The sequence below is a fragment of the Corythoichthys intestinalis genome, chromosome 4 (assembly GCF_030265065.1).
Source record: "Corythoichthys intestinalis isolate RoL2023-P3 chromosome 4, ASM3026506v1, whole genome shotgun sequence".
In the NCBI taxonomy this organism is placed as follows: Eukaryota; Metazoa; Chordata; class Actinopteri; order Syngnathiformes; family Syngnathidae; genus Corythoichthys; species Corythoichthys intestinalis.
The window spans coordinates 9,953,824-9,969,882 of record NC_080398.1 but is presented as its reverse complement, the minus strand read 5'-3'; the positions used below and the strand labels follow the sequence as shown (position 1 = coordinate 9,969,882).

At 39.3% G+C, this 16,059-nt stretch overlaps 1 protein-coding gene across 4 annotated transcripts in view; it reads left to right on the top strand.

Moving 5' to 3' along the window:
- Positions 1-16,059, top strand: part of LOC130915132 (CUB and sushi domain-containing protein 3-like) — a 386,272-nt gene that overhangs the window by 283,198 nt on the left and 87,015 nt on the right. For all 4 annotated transcript variants that reach the window (XM_057834920.1, XM_057834921.1, XM_057834919.1 and 1 more), the window contains exons 55-56: positions 2,746-2,931; positions 10,188-10,361. In XM_057834920.1, the coding sequence (XP_057690903.1) occupies positions 2,746-2,931; positions 10,188-10,361 (360 nt within the window). The remainder of the gene's footprint in view (positions 1-2,745; positions 2,932-10,187; positions 10,362-16,059) is intronic.

Below are 16,059 nucleotides of genomic sequence, written 5' to 3'. Positions count from 1 at the left end.
CTGATTGGCTGAGAACCTGACGCGGGTTACTGTTCATAAAATAACAAGGAAGAGGACGCACAATCACTTCGGCAAGCAGTTGGACTTTTGCAAAACATTTTGTCGACCCCAGAAACTAACTTCTTTGGCTTCCTGTCTCGAGCGGCGGCAAAGGACACAATCAACTGCACCCAACAGTGCTAATTATGACGCAGTCGAAAGTGAAATGAGAGACATTTTTAGACCGAGCAAAACTCGAACCTCTTCAACTGTCCAAGCGGGAGCTAATATAACCCGCTCCCAGACTACTGCGGTTAAGCCACCCTCCACTCGTAAAAGCGAAGTCAAGCTAGCCGCCCCTCATTTGGATCATTGTTTGCATTGTGTGCATTATGGTACTGCAACGCGCTGGCTTCATAATGGAACGCGGTGGCTTCACAGCGCAAGTCCCCCGGGTTCTTCACAGCGCTAGCCCCTTTATTGAAAAAAAAATAAAAATAAATAAATATGAATAAATAAAAAACGGGAAGCCATCCAAGAACGGGTCCACTTGAGAGAGGCACTCGAGCACCCCGAGACCCAAACTAAAGTATTATGATATAAAAAAAATAATTTAGGAATTCCGAGTAATACTACTTGGAAAATTGCTAGTTATTTCTGTCATTTACCCTTATTTCAAATTTTAATTTAAAAATATCTCGCTGATATCCCGGGACGGGTCCACTTCTGAGGTATACTAGACGACCCTAAGACTCGAACTACTCTGATAAAATTCTGATGTATCATTTCAACATAAAAGTACTTTGAAAATTGCCCATTTTTGCTGTCATTTCGCCCGATTTCAAAAATTGATTTTAAAAAATCTGGTTGATATCCTGGGACGGTTCCACTTCTGGGGTATACTAGACTACCCCAAGTATTGAACTAAAGTACTCTGATAAAATTCTGATGTATTATTTCAAAATAAAAGTACTTTGAAAAATAAACGTGAAAGTAAAAATGTATAAATGTGAAAGTAAAAATGTATGAATGTGAGATTGAAAATGTATAAATGTAAAAGTAAAAATGTATGAATGTGAGAGTGAAAATGTATAAATGTGAGAGTGAAAATGTATAAATGTGAAAGTAAAAATGTATGAATGTGAAAGTAAAAATGTATGAATGTGAAAGTAAAAATGTATGAATGTGAGAGTGAAAATGTATGAATGTGAGAGTGAAAATGTATGAATGTGAAAGTAAAAATGTATGAATGTGAGAGTGAAAATGTATGAATGTGAGAGTGAAAACGTATGAATGTGAAAGTAAAAATGTATGGATGTGAAAGGAGAATGTATGCATGTGAGAGGAGAATGTATGTGTGTGAGAGTGAATATATATGTATGTGAAAGGAGAATGTATGTGTGTGAGAGGGCCAGAATGAAAAATGTCTTGTAAGGCCCCTCATAGATTAGTGCCGTTGTTTGATACTTCGCCTCCGACTCCTTCCCTAGCTCGCCATGACCGAAACTACATGTGATGTCACGTACCGTAATGGTCGGCAACGGATCGCCGCATACGTTTCTTCAACACAACATGGCCGTGTCAATAATAAAAAAAAAAATATATATATATATATATATATATATATATATATATTTTTTTTTTTTTTTTTTTTATATACACACACAGTGGGGAGAACAAGTATTTGATACACTGCCAATGGGAAAACCCATTGGCAGTGTATCAAATACTTGTTCTCCCCACTGTATATATAATATATTTATATTTTTGTCTCCATCCCTGTACCCGTTTATAATGCGCACCATGATTTTACAAGTTGATTTTGGGGGAAAAAAGTGTGCGTTATATTCGGGAAATTACAGTACTATAATGAATTTGGCTGACAGATGTAAGAAAATAAAAATTTAAAGAAAGGTTATGAGTGTAAAATATACACAAACCTGGTAAACAAAAAATTAAATCATATTCATTTGTCATTCTGCCTTACTTTGTCGAAATATGTCTTTAAGTAGTAATAATAATTCACTCAGCCAGCATTGCAAAGCATTTGCATTATTGATGTAATTTGATGTTGAGCTGAACTTAATTTCACCCTCATCCTCTTTCAGTGGTCTAAAAAAATTGTCAGCAGTGTTGTTTTGAAGATTTATTTCTATGAAAATGCATGCTTGTAAATTTTTGGCAGTTGATCCATTTAGTTCTTTTGTTTTAAGGAACAAATGTCTGCTGCTCCTATTACTGACTGCACTTAATATAGCTCAGACCCAGTTGTCACCGTTTTTGGAAAAAAAAAAAAATCTCAGGTCATGTCGTTTCTATTTTAATTTTACTCATGGAATATGGTGAGTCTGTTCAAATAAGGCATCAAAAAAAGGTGACTAAGAGTCTCAAATTAAGAAGGTTTAATCGGTGTTCTGTCTTTGTAAGTCAAGCTTAGTTGAAATAAAACAGTGATAACATTAGATATTTAAGTATCAACATAAAAAGGTATTATTCGATGAATTTCAAGATGATTTAATGATTTGTTTTCATGGGTTACATTTTGTTTTAACCTACCTTTTTGTGCATATTTAATTTTAAGGACACATTCCAAATATTTCGTATTATCTTTTATAAAATCACAAACCACAACCTTATTAGGCTCTTTTTATGCATCGCATTCACTTTGCTCAATTTGACTTTGTTGTCAGCTTCCTCTTTGGATTATCTCAATTAATTTAATTCAAAATATAAACTACAACTTTTTTTTTTTGATTTTCCATACAGTGGTGAACTGCACAGACCCTGGCATCCCTGCCAATTCTATCCGTGAAAGCAAGATTGAGCACGGCAACTTTACATTTGGCAGTGTGGTGTTCTACGACTGCAACCCTGGATATTATCTGTTTGGTTCCTCCGTGCTCACCTGCCAACCAGCTGGTCACTGGGACAAACCTCTGCCAGAATGCATTGGTACGATGATTATTTTATTATACATGCCAATCTTTTGGCAAAAGAAAAATAACCCTCACTCTCCTGTTCACAATTGAGCACAGTGCATCAGTTTTTGACTGGGAGCAGTTTCTAAAACCACGAGCTCACCTGATATCTAATCACTATATGGCAATAGAGAATGCTTGTTAAAACTAAAATATATTTTCACAGAATGGGAATATTTAGCAAACTTTTATGAGCTGAAGTACGCAGCTCACAGTGCAATGTACACAGTGTTTGCAGAAATTACAATTTTGAAACTGAAGGTATTTTGGTTGATGATGATGATAAATTAGCTTTGTTGGAAACCAGCTTTCCATTTGGATATCTGAATTAATCACAAAACCCAAGAATAACTATAATGCACAACAGTAAAACAACCTGAATATCCTACCAGCGTGTATTTTATCATGCATTTTAATATGCATGTTTGACATCAAATGTACAGTGTAACTCTCCCTAGTGGAGTAGCTGATGAATATAGAGAAACATTGAAATAATTCACTGCAACCACAGAGCCAAAATTCTCTACAGCAGGTATCTTCTAGAGCAGGTATATTCTATAGAACAGTGGAAGGTGCACATTTTGTAACAAGACAACACAAAGCATAACAAACAATAATAGGAATAATAAATAAAACATGGAACAAAGTGTCAAATTAAATGAGAACAAAAAGACAGAAAATAATCCTTTTAGAAAGTCCAATTACAGACAAACCAGCCTGGGCCTCGCCTCTCGTCAAAGGTGGAATCAAGAGAAAAAATGTTTCTTCTCTGGGGAACGGCCCCGAGGAGTGAATGGGTAAAGGCTGTTTCAAACTAGTGGCAACCTTGTGAAGGGTTCAGAGGCAACCCATTCATTGTGTATGTGGGAGCAGACTTCTCAGCAAAAGTGGATGGCCGTCTTGGGCGGAACGGCAAGTTTGAATGAATTTATGCCGACAGGCTGTGCCCAAAATACAGCCTGGCTCTATTTTCAAAGCGCCACCTTGCTTACATCAACAACGCATCCAATAGCAGAGGGGCAGGCATACTTACAGTTGTGGTCAAAAGTTTACAGTGCCTTGCAAAAGTATTCGGCCCCCTTGAACCTTGCAACCTTTCGCCACATTTCAGGCTTCAAACATAAAGATATAAAATTTTAATTTTTTGTCAAGAATCAACAACAAGTGGGACACAATCGTGAAGTGGAACAAAATTTATTGGATAATTTAAACTTTTTTAACAAATAAAAAACTGAAAAGTGGGGCGTGCAATATTATTCGGCCCCCTTGCGTTAATACTTTGTAGCGCCACTTTTTGCTCCAATTACAGCTGCAAGTCACTTGGGGTATGTTTCTATCAGTTTTGCACATCGAGAGACTGACATTCTTGCCCATTCTTCCTTGCAAAACAGCTCGAGCTCAGTCAGGTTGGATGGAGAGTGTTTGTGAACAGCAGTCTTCAGCTCTTTCCACAGATTCTCGATTGGATTCAGGTCTGGACTTTGACTTGGCCATTCTAACACCTGGATACGTTTATTTTTGAACCATTCCATTGTAGATTTGGCTTTATGTTTTGGATCATTGTCCTGTTGGAAGATAAATCTCCGTCCCAGTCTCAGGTCTTGTGCAGATACCAACAGGTTTTCTTCCAGAATGTTCCTGTATTTGGCTGCATCCATCTTCCCGTCAATTTTAACCATCTTCCCTGTCCCTGCTGAAGAAAAGCAGGCCCAAACCATGATGCTGCCACCACCATGTTTGACAGTGGGGATGGTGTGTTCAGGGTGATGAGCTGTGTTGCTTTTACGCCAAACATATCGTTTTGCATTGTGGCCAAAAAGTTCAATTTTGGTTTCATCTGACCAGAGCACCTTCTTCCACATGTTTGGTGTGTCTCCTAGGTGGCTTGTGGCAAACTTTAAACGAGACTTTTTATGGATATCTTTGAGAAATGGCTTTCTTCTTGCCACTCTTCCATAAAGGCCAGATTTGTGCAGTGTACGACTGATTGTTGTCCTATGGACAGACTCTCCCACCTCAACTGTAGATCTCTGCAGTTCATCCACAGTGATCATGGGCCTCTTGGCTGCATCTCTGATCAGTTTTCTCCTTATTTGAGAAGAAAGTTTGGAAGGACGGCCGGGTCTTGGTAGATTTGCAGTGGTCTGATGCTCCTTCCATTTCAATATGATGGCTTGCACTAGGCCTGAACGATATTGGAAAAAACTATTGTTGCGATTTTTTTTAGGTTTGCAATATATTGCGATATTATATTGCGATATTAAAAAAAAAAAGATCTATCTTTTTTAAAGAAATTTTCACTAAATGACTTGAATAGCTGTTTGGAAATACTTTACATAACACACCGTGACCACAGTGTATTCATATAATACCGTTTAATTTGTGAATGATGAAGATTTCTGTATGAAGGTATCCAGGAAGTCATGTCTGCACAAAATAGATCATTTATTGAATACAATATTTTACACTTCAACAGCAGCAAATACATTAAATGATAAATAAAAGAGCAGGTGCATTAGTCCCCTAAGTTTTTGACAAAATATAACAATAAATAAAAACTTCTGTAAAATAACAACAAAGTTGTCAACATATTTGAACAAAAATATTAAATATGACAAATAAAAGAGTTGTTCACAAACTATAACAATAAATAAAAACCTCAGTAAAACAACAAAGTTGTCAACATATTTGAACAAAAATATTAAATATGACAAAAGAGTTCACAAACTATAACAATAAATAAAAACCTCAGTTAAACAACAAAGTTGTCAACATATTTGAACTTAAATATTAAATCTGACTAATAAAAGTGCAAGTGCATTAGTCCCCTGAGTTGTTTACACAAAATATAACAATATAAAACTGCAAAACGGCAACAAAGTTGTAAAAATATTTCAACAAAAATATTAAGTATCAAAACTTTATGTGCAGCTGTACTATATATAGTTATTTGAAAAATACGGTTTACAATAAATTTAAATATAAAAGAAACAAACTCAATTGAACTTGTAAATAATTGAACTGAATAACTGCAAATAACTGTGATGAATAACAGAATCATTTTAACTCCCAAATTTCCTGCCTTCCTGATAGCTGTCACATGAATAAAAAGAAGAAAAGACATTCCTTCAACTGTGTTATGTATTTGTCTGCATATCGTCCACCTTCCTTGCTCAGCAATTCTCAACTGGGTCTCATAGGTTTTTGGCCAAGACTATTAGTTTATCCACTATAGCAGGCTTGAGACAAGAACGTTGGCACGTAACAATGTTCCCACCTGTGCTAAAAAGCCTCTGATGGGGAACTCGTAGCAGGAATGCATAGATACCTGCGTTTTAAATGGTCCCACATGTTTGACAGATTACTTCTTGTTGAGGCAACCATGGCGAGGCACTGTCGAGGGGCTGTTTTTTGTCCCTTATAGTCTTGTTCTTGCCAAAATACTTCCAAAACTCCTTTTGGATACAGTCTTCCTTGCTCCTCCAACGTGTTGATTGCTTGCTTTCACTTTGAGAACGGGCCCTCCTCCCTCCGCTCTGCTGTTCGGCCCCTCCTCCCTCCACTCCGCTGTTGCAGGGGGAGGGGGAGGAGCCGATGACTTGCTGGAGGGAAAGAGAAGCTGTGCGCTTTTTTTCCCTCTCCTTCCTCAAAACAAACGTTTGTGGATTAAAAAAAATGAAATTAAAAAACTATCGCACGTCCTTGCGATGGGACTATTGCACATGCGCACATCGCGATGGCGATGTTTAAACGATATATCGTTCAGGCCGAGCTTGCACAGTGCTCCTTGAGATGTTTAAAGCTTGGGAAATCTTTTTGTATCCAAATCTGGCTTTAATCTTCTCCACAACAGTATCTCGGACCTGCCTGGTGTGTTCCTTGGTTTTCATAATGCTCTCTGCACTTTAAACAGAACCCTGAGACTATCACAGAGCAGGTGCATTTATACGGAGACTTGATTACACACAGGTGGATTCTATTTATCATCATCGGTCATTTAGGACAACATTGGATCATTCAGAGATCCTCACTGAACTTCTGGAGTGAGTTTGCTGCACTGAAAGTAAAGGGGCCGAATAATATTGCACGCCCCAATTTTCAGTTTTTTATATGTTAAAAAAGTTTAAATTATCCAATAAATGTTGTTCCACTTCACGATTGTGTCCCACTTCTTGTTGATTCTTGACAAAAAAATGAAATTTCATATCTTTATGTTTGAAGCCTGAAATGTGGCGAAAGGTTGCAAGATTCAAGGGGGCCGAATACTTTTGCAAGGCACTGTACATACACTTGTGAAGAACATAATGTCATGGTTCTCTTGAGTTTCCAGTTATTTCTACAACTCTGATTTTTCTCCGATAGAGTGATTGGAACAGATACTTCTTTGTCACAAAAAACATTCATGAAGTTTGGTTCTTTTATGACTTTATTATGGGTTAACAGAAAAAGTGATCAAATCTGCTGGGTCAAAAATATACATACAGCAATTAGCAATTTCTTGTGAATGATTATTGACTTGAACAATCATTGACTTGAACAAGTCAGGAAAGTCACTTGGAGCCATTTCAAAGCAGCTGCAGGTCCCAAGAGCAACAGTGCAAACAATTGTTTGTTAGTATAAAGTGCATGGCACTGTTTTGTCACTGCCATGATCAGGAAGAAAACGCAAGCTATCGCCTGCTGCTGAGAGAAAATTGGTCAGGAGGGTGAAGATTCAACCGAGAATCACTAAAAAGCAGATCTGCCAAGAATTAGAAGCTGCTGGAACACAGGTGTCAGTGTCCACAGTCAAGCGTGTTTTGCATCTCCATGGACTGAGAGGCTGCTGTGCAAGAAGGAAGCCCTTGCTCCAAAAGCGGCACCTTAAGGCTCGACTGAAGTTTGCTGCTGATCACATGGACAAAGATAAGACCTTCTGGAGGAAAGTTCTTTGGTCACACGAAACAAAAATCGAGCTGTTTGGCCACAATGCCCAGCAATATGTTTGGAGGACAAAAGGTGAGGCCTTTAACCCCAAGTACACCATGCCTACCGTCAAGCACGGTGGTGGTAGTATTATGCTGTGGGGCTGTTTTGCTGCCAATGGACCTGGTGCTTTACAAAGAGTAAATGGGATAATGAAGAAGGAGGATTACCTTCAAATTCTTCAAGATAACCTAACGTCATCAGCCCGAAGATTGGGTCTTGGGCGCAGTTGGGTGTTCCAACAGGACAATGACCCCAAACACACATCAAAAGTGGTAATGGAATGGTTAAATCAGGCTAGAATTAAGGTTTTCGAATGGCCTTCCCAAAGTCTTGACTTAAAGCCCATTGAGAACTTGTGGACAATGCTGAAGAAACAAGTCCATGTCAGAAAGCCATCAAATTTAACTGAACTGCACCAATTCTGTCAAGAAGAGTGGTCAAAGATTCAACCAGAAGCTTGCCAGAAGCTTGTGGATGGCTACCAAAAGCGCCTAATTGAAGTAAAAATGGCCAAGGGACATGTTACCAAATATTAGCGCTGCTTTATGTATATTTTTGACCCAGCAGATTTGATCACTTTTTTCTGTTCACCCATAATAAAGTCATAAAAGAACCAAACTTCATGAATGTTTTTTGTGACAAAGAAGTATCTGTTCCAATCACTCTATCAGAGAAAACTCAGAGTTGTAGAAATAACTGGGAACTCAAGAGAGCCATGACATTATGTTCTTCAAAAGTGTATGTAAACTTTTGACCACAACTGTATATCTGTGCTGTCAGGCTGATGGATATACACAAATCACAGCTGACGAAACCTTGATAAATGTGCTTTTTTTTTTTTTTTTGCAAGCTCTTGGGCACTCAATAAATGACTCTCATACCTATCCTTGTTAAGCTAAATGGTACCTCGATGTGCGTTTGTGCGGAAATGTAGTTCACGAACAAAAAAAAAAAACCTATTCTCACCGAAACTAATAAAACTCTTTACACGGCTATAAATCCATTGGTGTATGGGACTATAGTAAATAGGGGTGTGACAAAATATCGAAATAGTGATATATCGTGATACTGTGTATCCCAGAAGGTTATCGATATGCTCCTGCCAAGAATCAAGCCAAGAATCAAGATATCGCTTTAAAAAGGTGTCAATGTCTAAGAAATCAATTAAAAGGAACCAACAAGTTGCTACCAAAATCTTCCACCGTAATAATGTCTTGGTTAACTCTAAGGCTGCATTGACGGCGCGTGACGCCCAATCCATTTAGACTGGGAATGTTTGTTCATTCCACTGACTGCCAGAGACGTTCAATCCATTTCAAGTGAGAGGGATGGCTGCCACCCTCCCAGTTCAAATGGATTGGACGTCTACTAGTGATAAACTCATTCCAATTCACAGCAGAAGCTTGTTTTTCTGTTTATTAGTTGTTTGTAGAATATCCTAGAATGATTTCCTGACCAATGTATCAATAATCGTTGTATCATCACATTATCGTAATTGTGAGCTTTGTATCGCAAATCATATCTTGAGGTACCAAGAGGTTCCCACTCCTCATATTAAATATGTTTGCCGCTTTTCAACTTTTGGCTACTCCACCAATCTCTGCTAGTGTGAAAAGGCCTTAAGAGTTTATATTGTCCTTATTCAAATGAGCAAGTTCACCCCAGCCTCCTGGGCTGAGCCATGGGTTCGTTAACGATGGAAAAATACTCACCGCAGTAAAGTATAAACAGTACATTCCTATGTTATTTCAGCAAATATTTACAGAAAAGGGAGCAGCCACTTTTGTGCATAAGGCTGAAGACAGTAATAGAACAGCAATGAACAAATATGTATATACTGTACATGATTCCTTCATGAGTTAAAGTTACAATAATTTTTTTGTTTTTCAAAATTAAGGAAATTGATATTACTTTGGCCTAGTTTGACTCCAAGTAACCTTTTTACAAAACAAAACATGAACATTTTATAAGTAATAATGTTCTGCAGACAAAAAAAAATAAACAATCTCACCAGTAGATATGCTGATGAACAGGTATTAATGCAGAGCACTCTAGTGGCACCAAATAAAGGAACAGTGAGAGTTAAGTTTTTCGGTAGCAATCTGGTGGGTGTTTAACAAGCATGAAATAGTGTCACCAACATAAGTGGCTGTGTTGATGGTTATTTTATTAAGGGTACTGAGCCATGTAATGCCTATTCCTCCAGCCATTTGTTCTTTCATTGATATTCTTATTTTTGATTGCCCACTTTTTGTCATCCAGAGGTGGAATGCGGCCACCCAGGTAGTCCACCACACGGAGTAATGATTGGAGAGAAGTTCACCTTTGGCTCCACGGTGCAATATTCTTGCTCTGGAGAGCGCCAGCTCATAGGAGACTCATCACTCACTTGTCAGCTTAATGGCCATTGGAGTGGACCACTACCCCACTGCTCAGGTAAACACATACACACACATCTATAGATCTCGTTGTACTGCATAAACAATGATACCTGTGCACATTAACAATATTGAGCAGTCTTTGTTTTCCTTTTCGTCTTCCTCTGAAAATTACGAAAATGTTACCAAAACAATCGCCATCCAACCAGCATGTTGTACATTTTTGTTTGAAGTTGCTAGAGTGGAGGATATTTCTTAGGGAAATTTATGCTCGGAGAGACTGGTGACAGAGCAGGCTTTTAGTGCCCAGTGTGCTGTATGACCTAAGCTGTTGTTCTGATGCTACATTTCGCATTGGTTTGAAAAGGATGAGCATGGCTTCTTTCTTTTCCTGTTAATTACTCATCCTCCTTCTCCTTTAGTGAAAACAATACCTGTAAGAAGTGTGTATTTTTTGCGGAATAAATTAGGCTAGGTTCCTACCGCAGGTCTTAATTCATGAATCCGATTTTTTTCATGTTTTTCCGACTGAAACGGTCTGAACGGGAAAAGTCGCATAAAAGTGGACCATTTCAAATTCGATCTAGGTCACTTTCGTATATGGTTAACATCTGATCTGGGCCACATTTTTCCTGAATGTGGCTGCGGTATGAACTGTGAAGTCCCCCAAATCGGAATTCATGCAGCAATTACGTCATAAAAAGAGCTAGAGAGACAGGGCGCTACGGTAGCTATCCAGCTGTGCATTAGCGTTATTTATGTCTGTTATTTGTGTCTTCTTTTTGGAAATCAAAATATGATCACCCTTGAAATGAATGACGTTGAGCCCGTATGTGTAGCCGTTTGTTTTGATGCTCCTGTGCATGCAGGTCAGTTTGCTCAGCCCATATCAGATTGTGAATTAGTGTGCATGCGTGATACTTGAATGGGCTCAATGGACAAAGCAGTCTGAATGGGCACGCAAAAAAAAAAAAAAAAAAAAAAAAAAAAAACATGACAAAAACCCGAATTGTGCATTAAGACCTACGGTATGAACCTAGCCTTAGGCTACGTTCATTCTACAGGTCTTAATGCACGAATTCGATTTTTTCGTGTTTTTCCGACTCGAGTGAGGCATTAACTTGACGGTCTGAACGTGACAAGTCACACAGAAGTGGATCATTTCAAATCCGATCTGGGTCACTTTTGTATGTGGTACAAATCCGATCTTTGCCACATTTTTTCAGAACGTGACTGGCGGTCTGATCTGTCAAGATTCCCAAATTGGAATTCATGCAGCAATTACGTCAGCAAAGAGCAAGAGGCACAAAGGACGGCAGCGATGTAGGCATTAGCGCCTAGCTTGAACTCTGCTTTTAAGCACGAATCGGGCTTGACCACAGTCATATAAAAATAAAATGAAGAAAAGGATAAACCTTACAATTTTCTATTTTCATTCTGTGCGCCGAATGAGCAATATTTCATTATGGCACACATGGCGGAGTCGGGGCAAACCGACGCACCCACGTGATTTTACGCACACGCGTCAAGGCTCATGTGTGTGTGTGCGTGTATGCGTTCTATCAGTCCATATAAACTCAATATAAGACTAAACGGGGATTATTAATGTCTGTTATTTGTGTCCTCTTTTTGGAAATCAAAATATGATCACTCTGGAATGACATACAGCTAGCATGTGTAATTTGTTTTGATGCTTCTGCGCATGCGGGTCTCTTTGCTGAGCGCATCTCGGACTGCGAATTAGTGCGCATGCGTGATACTTGAACGGTCTCAATGGACAAAGGCAGTCTGAACGGGGACGCCGAGAAACAGATATGGCAAAAAATCGGATTTATGCATTAAGACCTGTAGTATGAACCTAGCCTTAGTGACTTATAAAAGCTGTAATTATTGTGTCATTTTATGTTCATACGCACATACATATAGTAAGGGCGGTTTCACTCTAGACCAAGAGGACCGGTGTCCAGTTGCACAGCTACCTCGCAACACTTGCAAATGAGTTGTTGAAAAGGTTAAGCATTAACACTGCGCCAATCACATCACAGCGTGGTGCTGTGACACTGCACGTAATGTAGTATAGTTGAGCAAGCCGCGACTCAGCCAGCCGTCGGGGCTGCTGCCTCCCAACTGAATGCAGAGCAAACTGGAGTATATAAAAAAATGCATAATGGGAAAATTAAACCATGAAAGAGAAATGCATGGTACACCAAGTCACACTGGCGCGATTGCTCTCATTTTCACTTTCATGACTTTTTGGACTGTCAAATTGTTGCCACTTCCAGGAGAGGGAGACTCATGAAACGGCCGCCCCAAGAGGCTCCATCTGTCTTTGCCATTCTCACTCTCACATATTACGTTCAGCAACAGCATGCAAAACACAACCGCCACAGTAGAACCAGATTCTGTGTATCAAATACAACTGCTTAGCGCAGCACAACAACATTTTGCCATGGCTAATCGTCAGTCATCTTGCCATGGTGGATTTTTATAAGCATGCGCGCTGTACTTCCGCTTTCAAGGATGGCCTGTGTGTACTGTCACAGCTTGGAGCGCCACAGCTCCAGGCTGTGACGCGGCACATAAAGTAGCAAAAGGGGACACTACTCCAGTTGTGTTTACAAGCGAAGCAGGGTGCGCTTAAAGCGAACCGAGACCTACGATTTTTGAGTGGACTAGAGTTCGTTTGTTTGCTCCGAACTAGAGTGCGGATGCGCGTTCACATTTACAAAATGAAGCGAACTATCTAAGAAAAAGAAGTCTGGGTCCGTTTAAAATGGATCAAACAGTGCTAATAGGAAAACGCCCAAAGTGTCACTCCACAGAAGACAGTATCAACACACGGAACCATGATCATGTGATTGTTTGAAGTCAAGTAAGAACGACACATAGTTGAGCACTTGTTAAAAAAAAAATTGAAAGTTATTTATTAATTAGATTTAAATATTGTATTTATTAATTACAAAAAATAGATATTAATTGGATATATCCATAGAGCTACTGTAAAATGTTAAGTTTAACTATACACCTATTTTCATGGCCACCGAAGAGGCAGTCCATAGAGAATGCGTGCCTGTAAACCTGTAACCAACTTGCCTGGCACGGCCAGACTGTTCTCCCTGTGTTTTTCAAACACTGAGAGTATAGTCTGGGACCCATCCCATTAACGGCCTCTCGAGCAAGTACAAAATCAATCGACAAATCAGATTCGTTTATTTGCGTGACGTGTTCTTAACGAGCAACATCACTCTTCCGCGTCGGAAGTCGTCTCCACATTCCACGACAACACAGATGGCGAACGGAAGAGCCGAGAATATGTTCCAATCCACGGTAAAATCAGTTTTAAATTACCAAAAACACATCGACACAAGTCATTGACAACAGTCTGTCTCACGCTAGCCATGTTGAATAAACTCCGCTCTCCTCGTATGTTTACTTCCGCGCGCAAGTCCTTCGTCCCGCCCATCGCTGATTGGTCCACTCCGCTGTCTGTTTGCTGTGGCTTGCTCCGCCCTGGAAATTTCATCCGCTTAATGGTGGCCAGACTCAATAGCTGGAACAGCGGTGAGTCTGGAATACCAGGCTAGTAACCAACTTTTTTTTTTTCTCTCTCTCTTGGGGGGTCAAATCTCAAATTGAGACAAGCATTTCTGGATCTCATTGCAGTAAAAGTTTAAAGCCTTATTGTGTTCAATCTCACTTTAGTTTTATTTGTTTTACCACGAGAACTGCATGTAATGCTTAATGTATCATTTATGATACAAATTAGAGAACATATATTTACAAATTAATTGTAAATGTTCATTTTTTTTATTACTGTTACGGTCCTCATAAAACTTTCAAATTGAAAAATCTGAATTTTCTGTTCATTATTTCTAGGGTCAGGAATTATGATGTTCTGAACCTCCCCATCAGAGGAAATAAAATAGTGCCCTTCAACTCTTTCCTTTCTCTTAAACATCTGATCAATTTTCCATTGCATTTCTGTTTTTTTAGGCTAGTTCTTTTTTTCCCAGAAAACGTGCAATTTTACCATTCAGAGCTAACTAATAGTTGCTGACATGTGATCAGCATGGATAGTTACTGTATTTTTTGGACTACAAGTCACATTTTTTTTCATAGTTTGGCTGGGGGTGCGACTTATACTCAGGAGCGACTTATGTGTGAAATCATTAACACATTACGATACCATTTCACATGTTATTTTGGTGTTTTGGAGTTTGATAGTTTGATAGTTTTGAGTTTGATAGATAGTTTGTTAAACTTGTTAGCACGTTCTTTATGCTATTGTTATCTGAATAATAGCTATGGCCACATTTGCGTTCTGCCTTTGGCAATGTGTGTTCAATTGTATTATTGACTTTTTTTATATTGAAATGCATGCTTTTAGTTTGTGGCGCTTTCACGCCCACGTGGGGGCGCACTTGCACTTGTTTACGTGAAGAAAAGCGCTCACACGCCAGAAGAAGACCGACAGCTACATAGCTGAGTGAGTGGGCGAGTTAGCGAGAGAGAAACACGGCTGTGAACCCACGTTCATTGTTTATGCTTGTAAAATATCACTACAGAGGCAACGCCTGTGTGTATCATCTTTTCTGTTGTTGTTGTGTGTTTTCCACCCGCGATTGGACGCTTAGAGCCAGTTGTGTGGTTGTTTGAACGATGAGCTAATGCTATCGAACGTATGCTAACCGTGTGTGTCATGTCATTGCTGTAAAAGCACTTAATGGAAAAAAAAAAGTACCTAATGATCATTTATTTACGTTGATGCGAACCTGTTTGGTATCGAGGACGTAATTGATTCAACAAATTATACCGACGTCCAGCATCGTCATTTGGGAGTTTAGCCCACTGAATAGCCAGGACCGAGCCGTAGCGTCCTGGTGAGGACACTATATTTGCATTTCGTTGTTCATGCACTGTACACTGTACACTTATTCAGCATGTTGTTCTCTATTGTATTTTTATATTAAATCGCCTTTCAAGATGACATGTCTGTTCTATGTGTTGGATTTTATCAAGTAAATTTCCCCCCAAACTGCGACTTATACTCCGGTGCGACTTGTATATGGGGTTTTTTTTCTCTTCGTTGGGCATTTTATGGCTGGTGCGACTTATACTCATGTGCGACTTGTAGTCCGAAAAATACGGTAGTAACTATCCATGCTGATCACATGTCAGTATGTCAGCCAATTGAACCGGCAACTGGAGTCTCGGCCAGGGAGGATGGTTAGCTGAGCGCGTTTACACATAGACACGACACATCCGACACATGCTGGGAGACCACCATGCTGTCTGTGGAATAAATAATAAATATCGGTGGAAACGGATGAAGCTACATAGGCACTTGTTGTTAACACTTGTGTATGTTAATCTGACATTAGTAGATTGTTTTCTTCTTGGAGATGCCTGTGTGGCAGCCAGACAGGTTGTTTTTAGCATTGGGTTTTGACAGTTGCCGTCATATTTTCATGATCAAAGCACCGTTCCGGCGCTGAAACACTTGCCGGAATGGTGTTCCGGCCTGTTCCAGCCCACTTTCACCTGTTGTGGACATACAAAAAAGTTTTTAAGAAAGTGTGTGTCAAGCCTAAAAGTATCATCTGCAATAAGAAGCCCATTGGATAATGTTTTCCCGTGACCGTGGGTTACCTTTGTTCACAGTTCACACACTGTTCACACTCACAGGAGTTGACTGCATCCAGTTGATATTGCTAAATTCTGTAGTGTCCAATATTGTCATTTTGTGTGCAACGGAG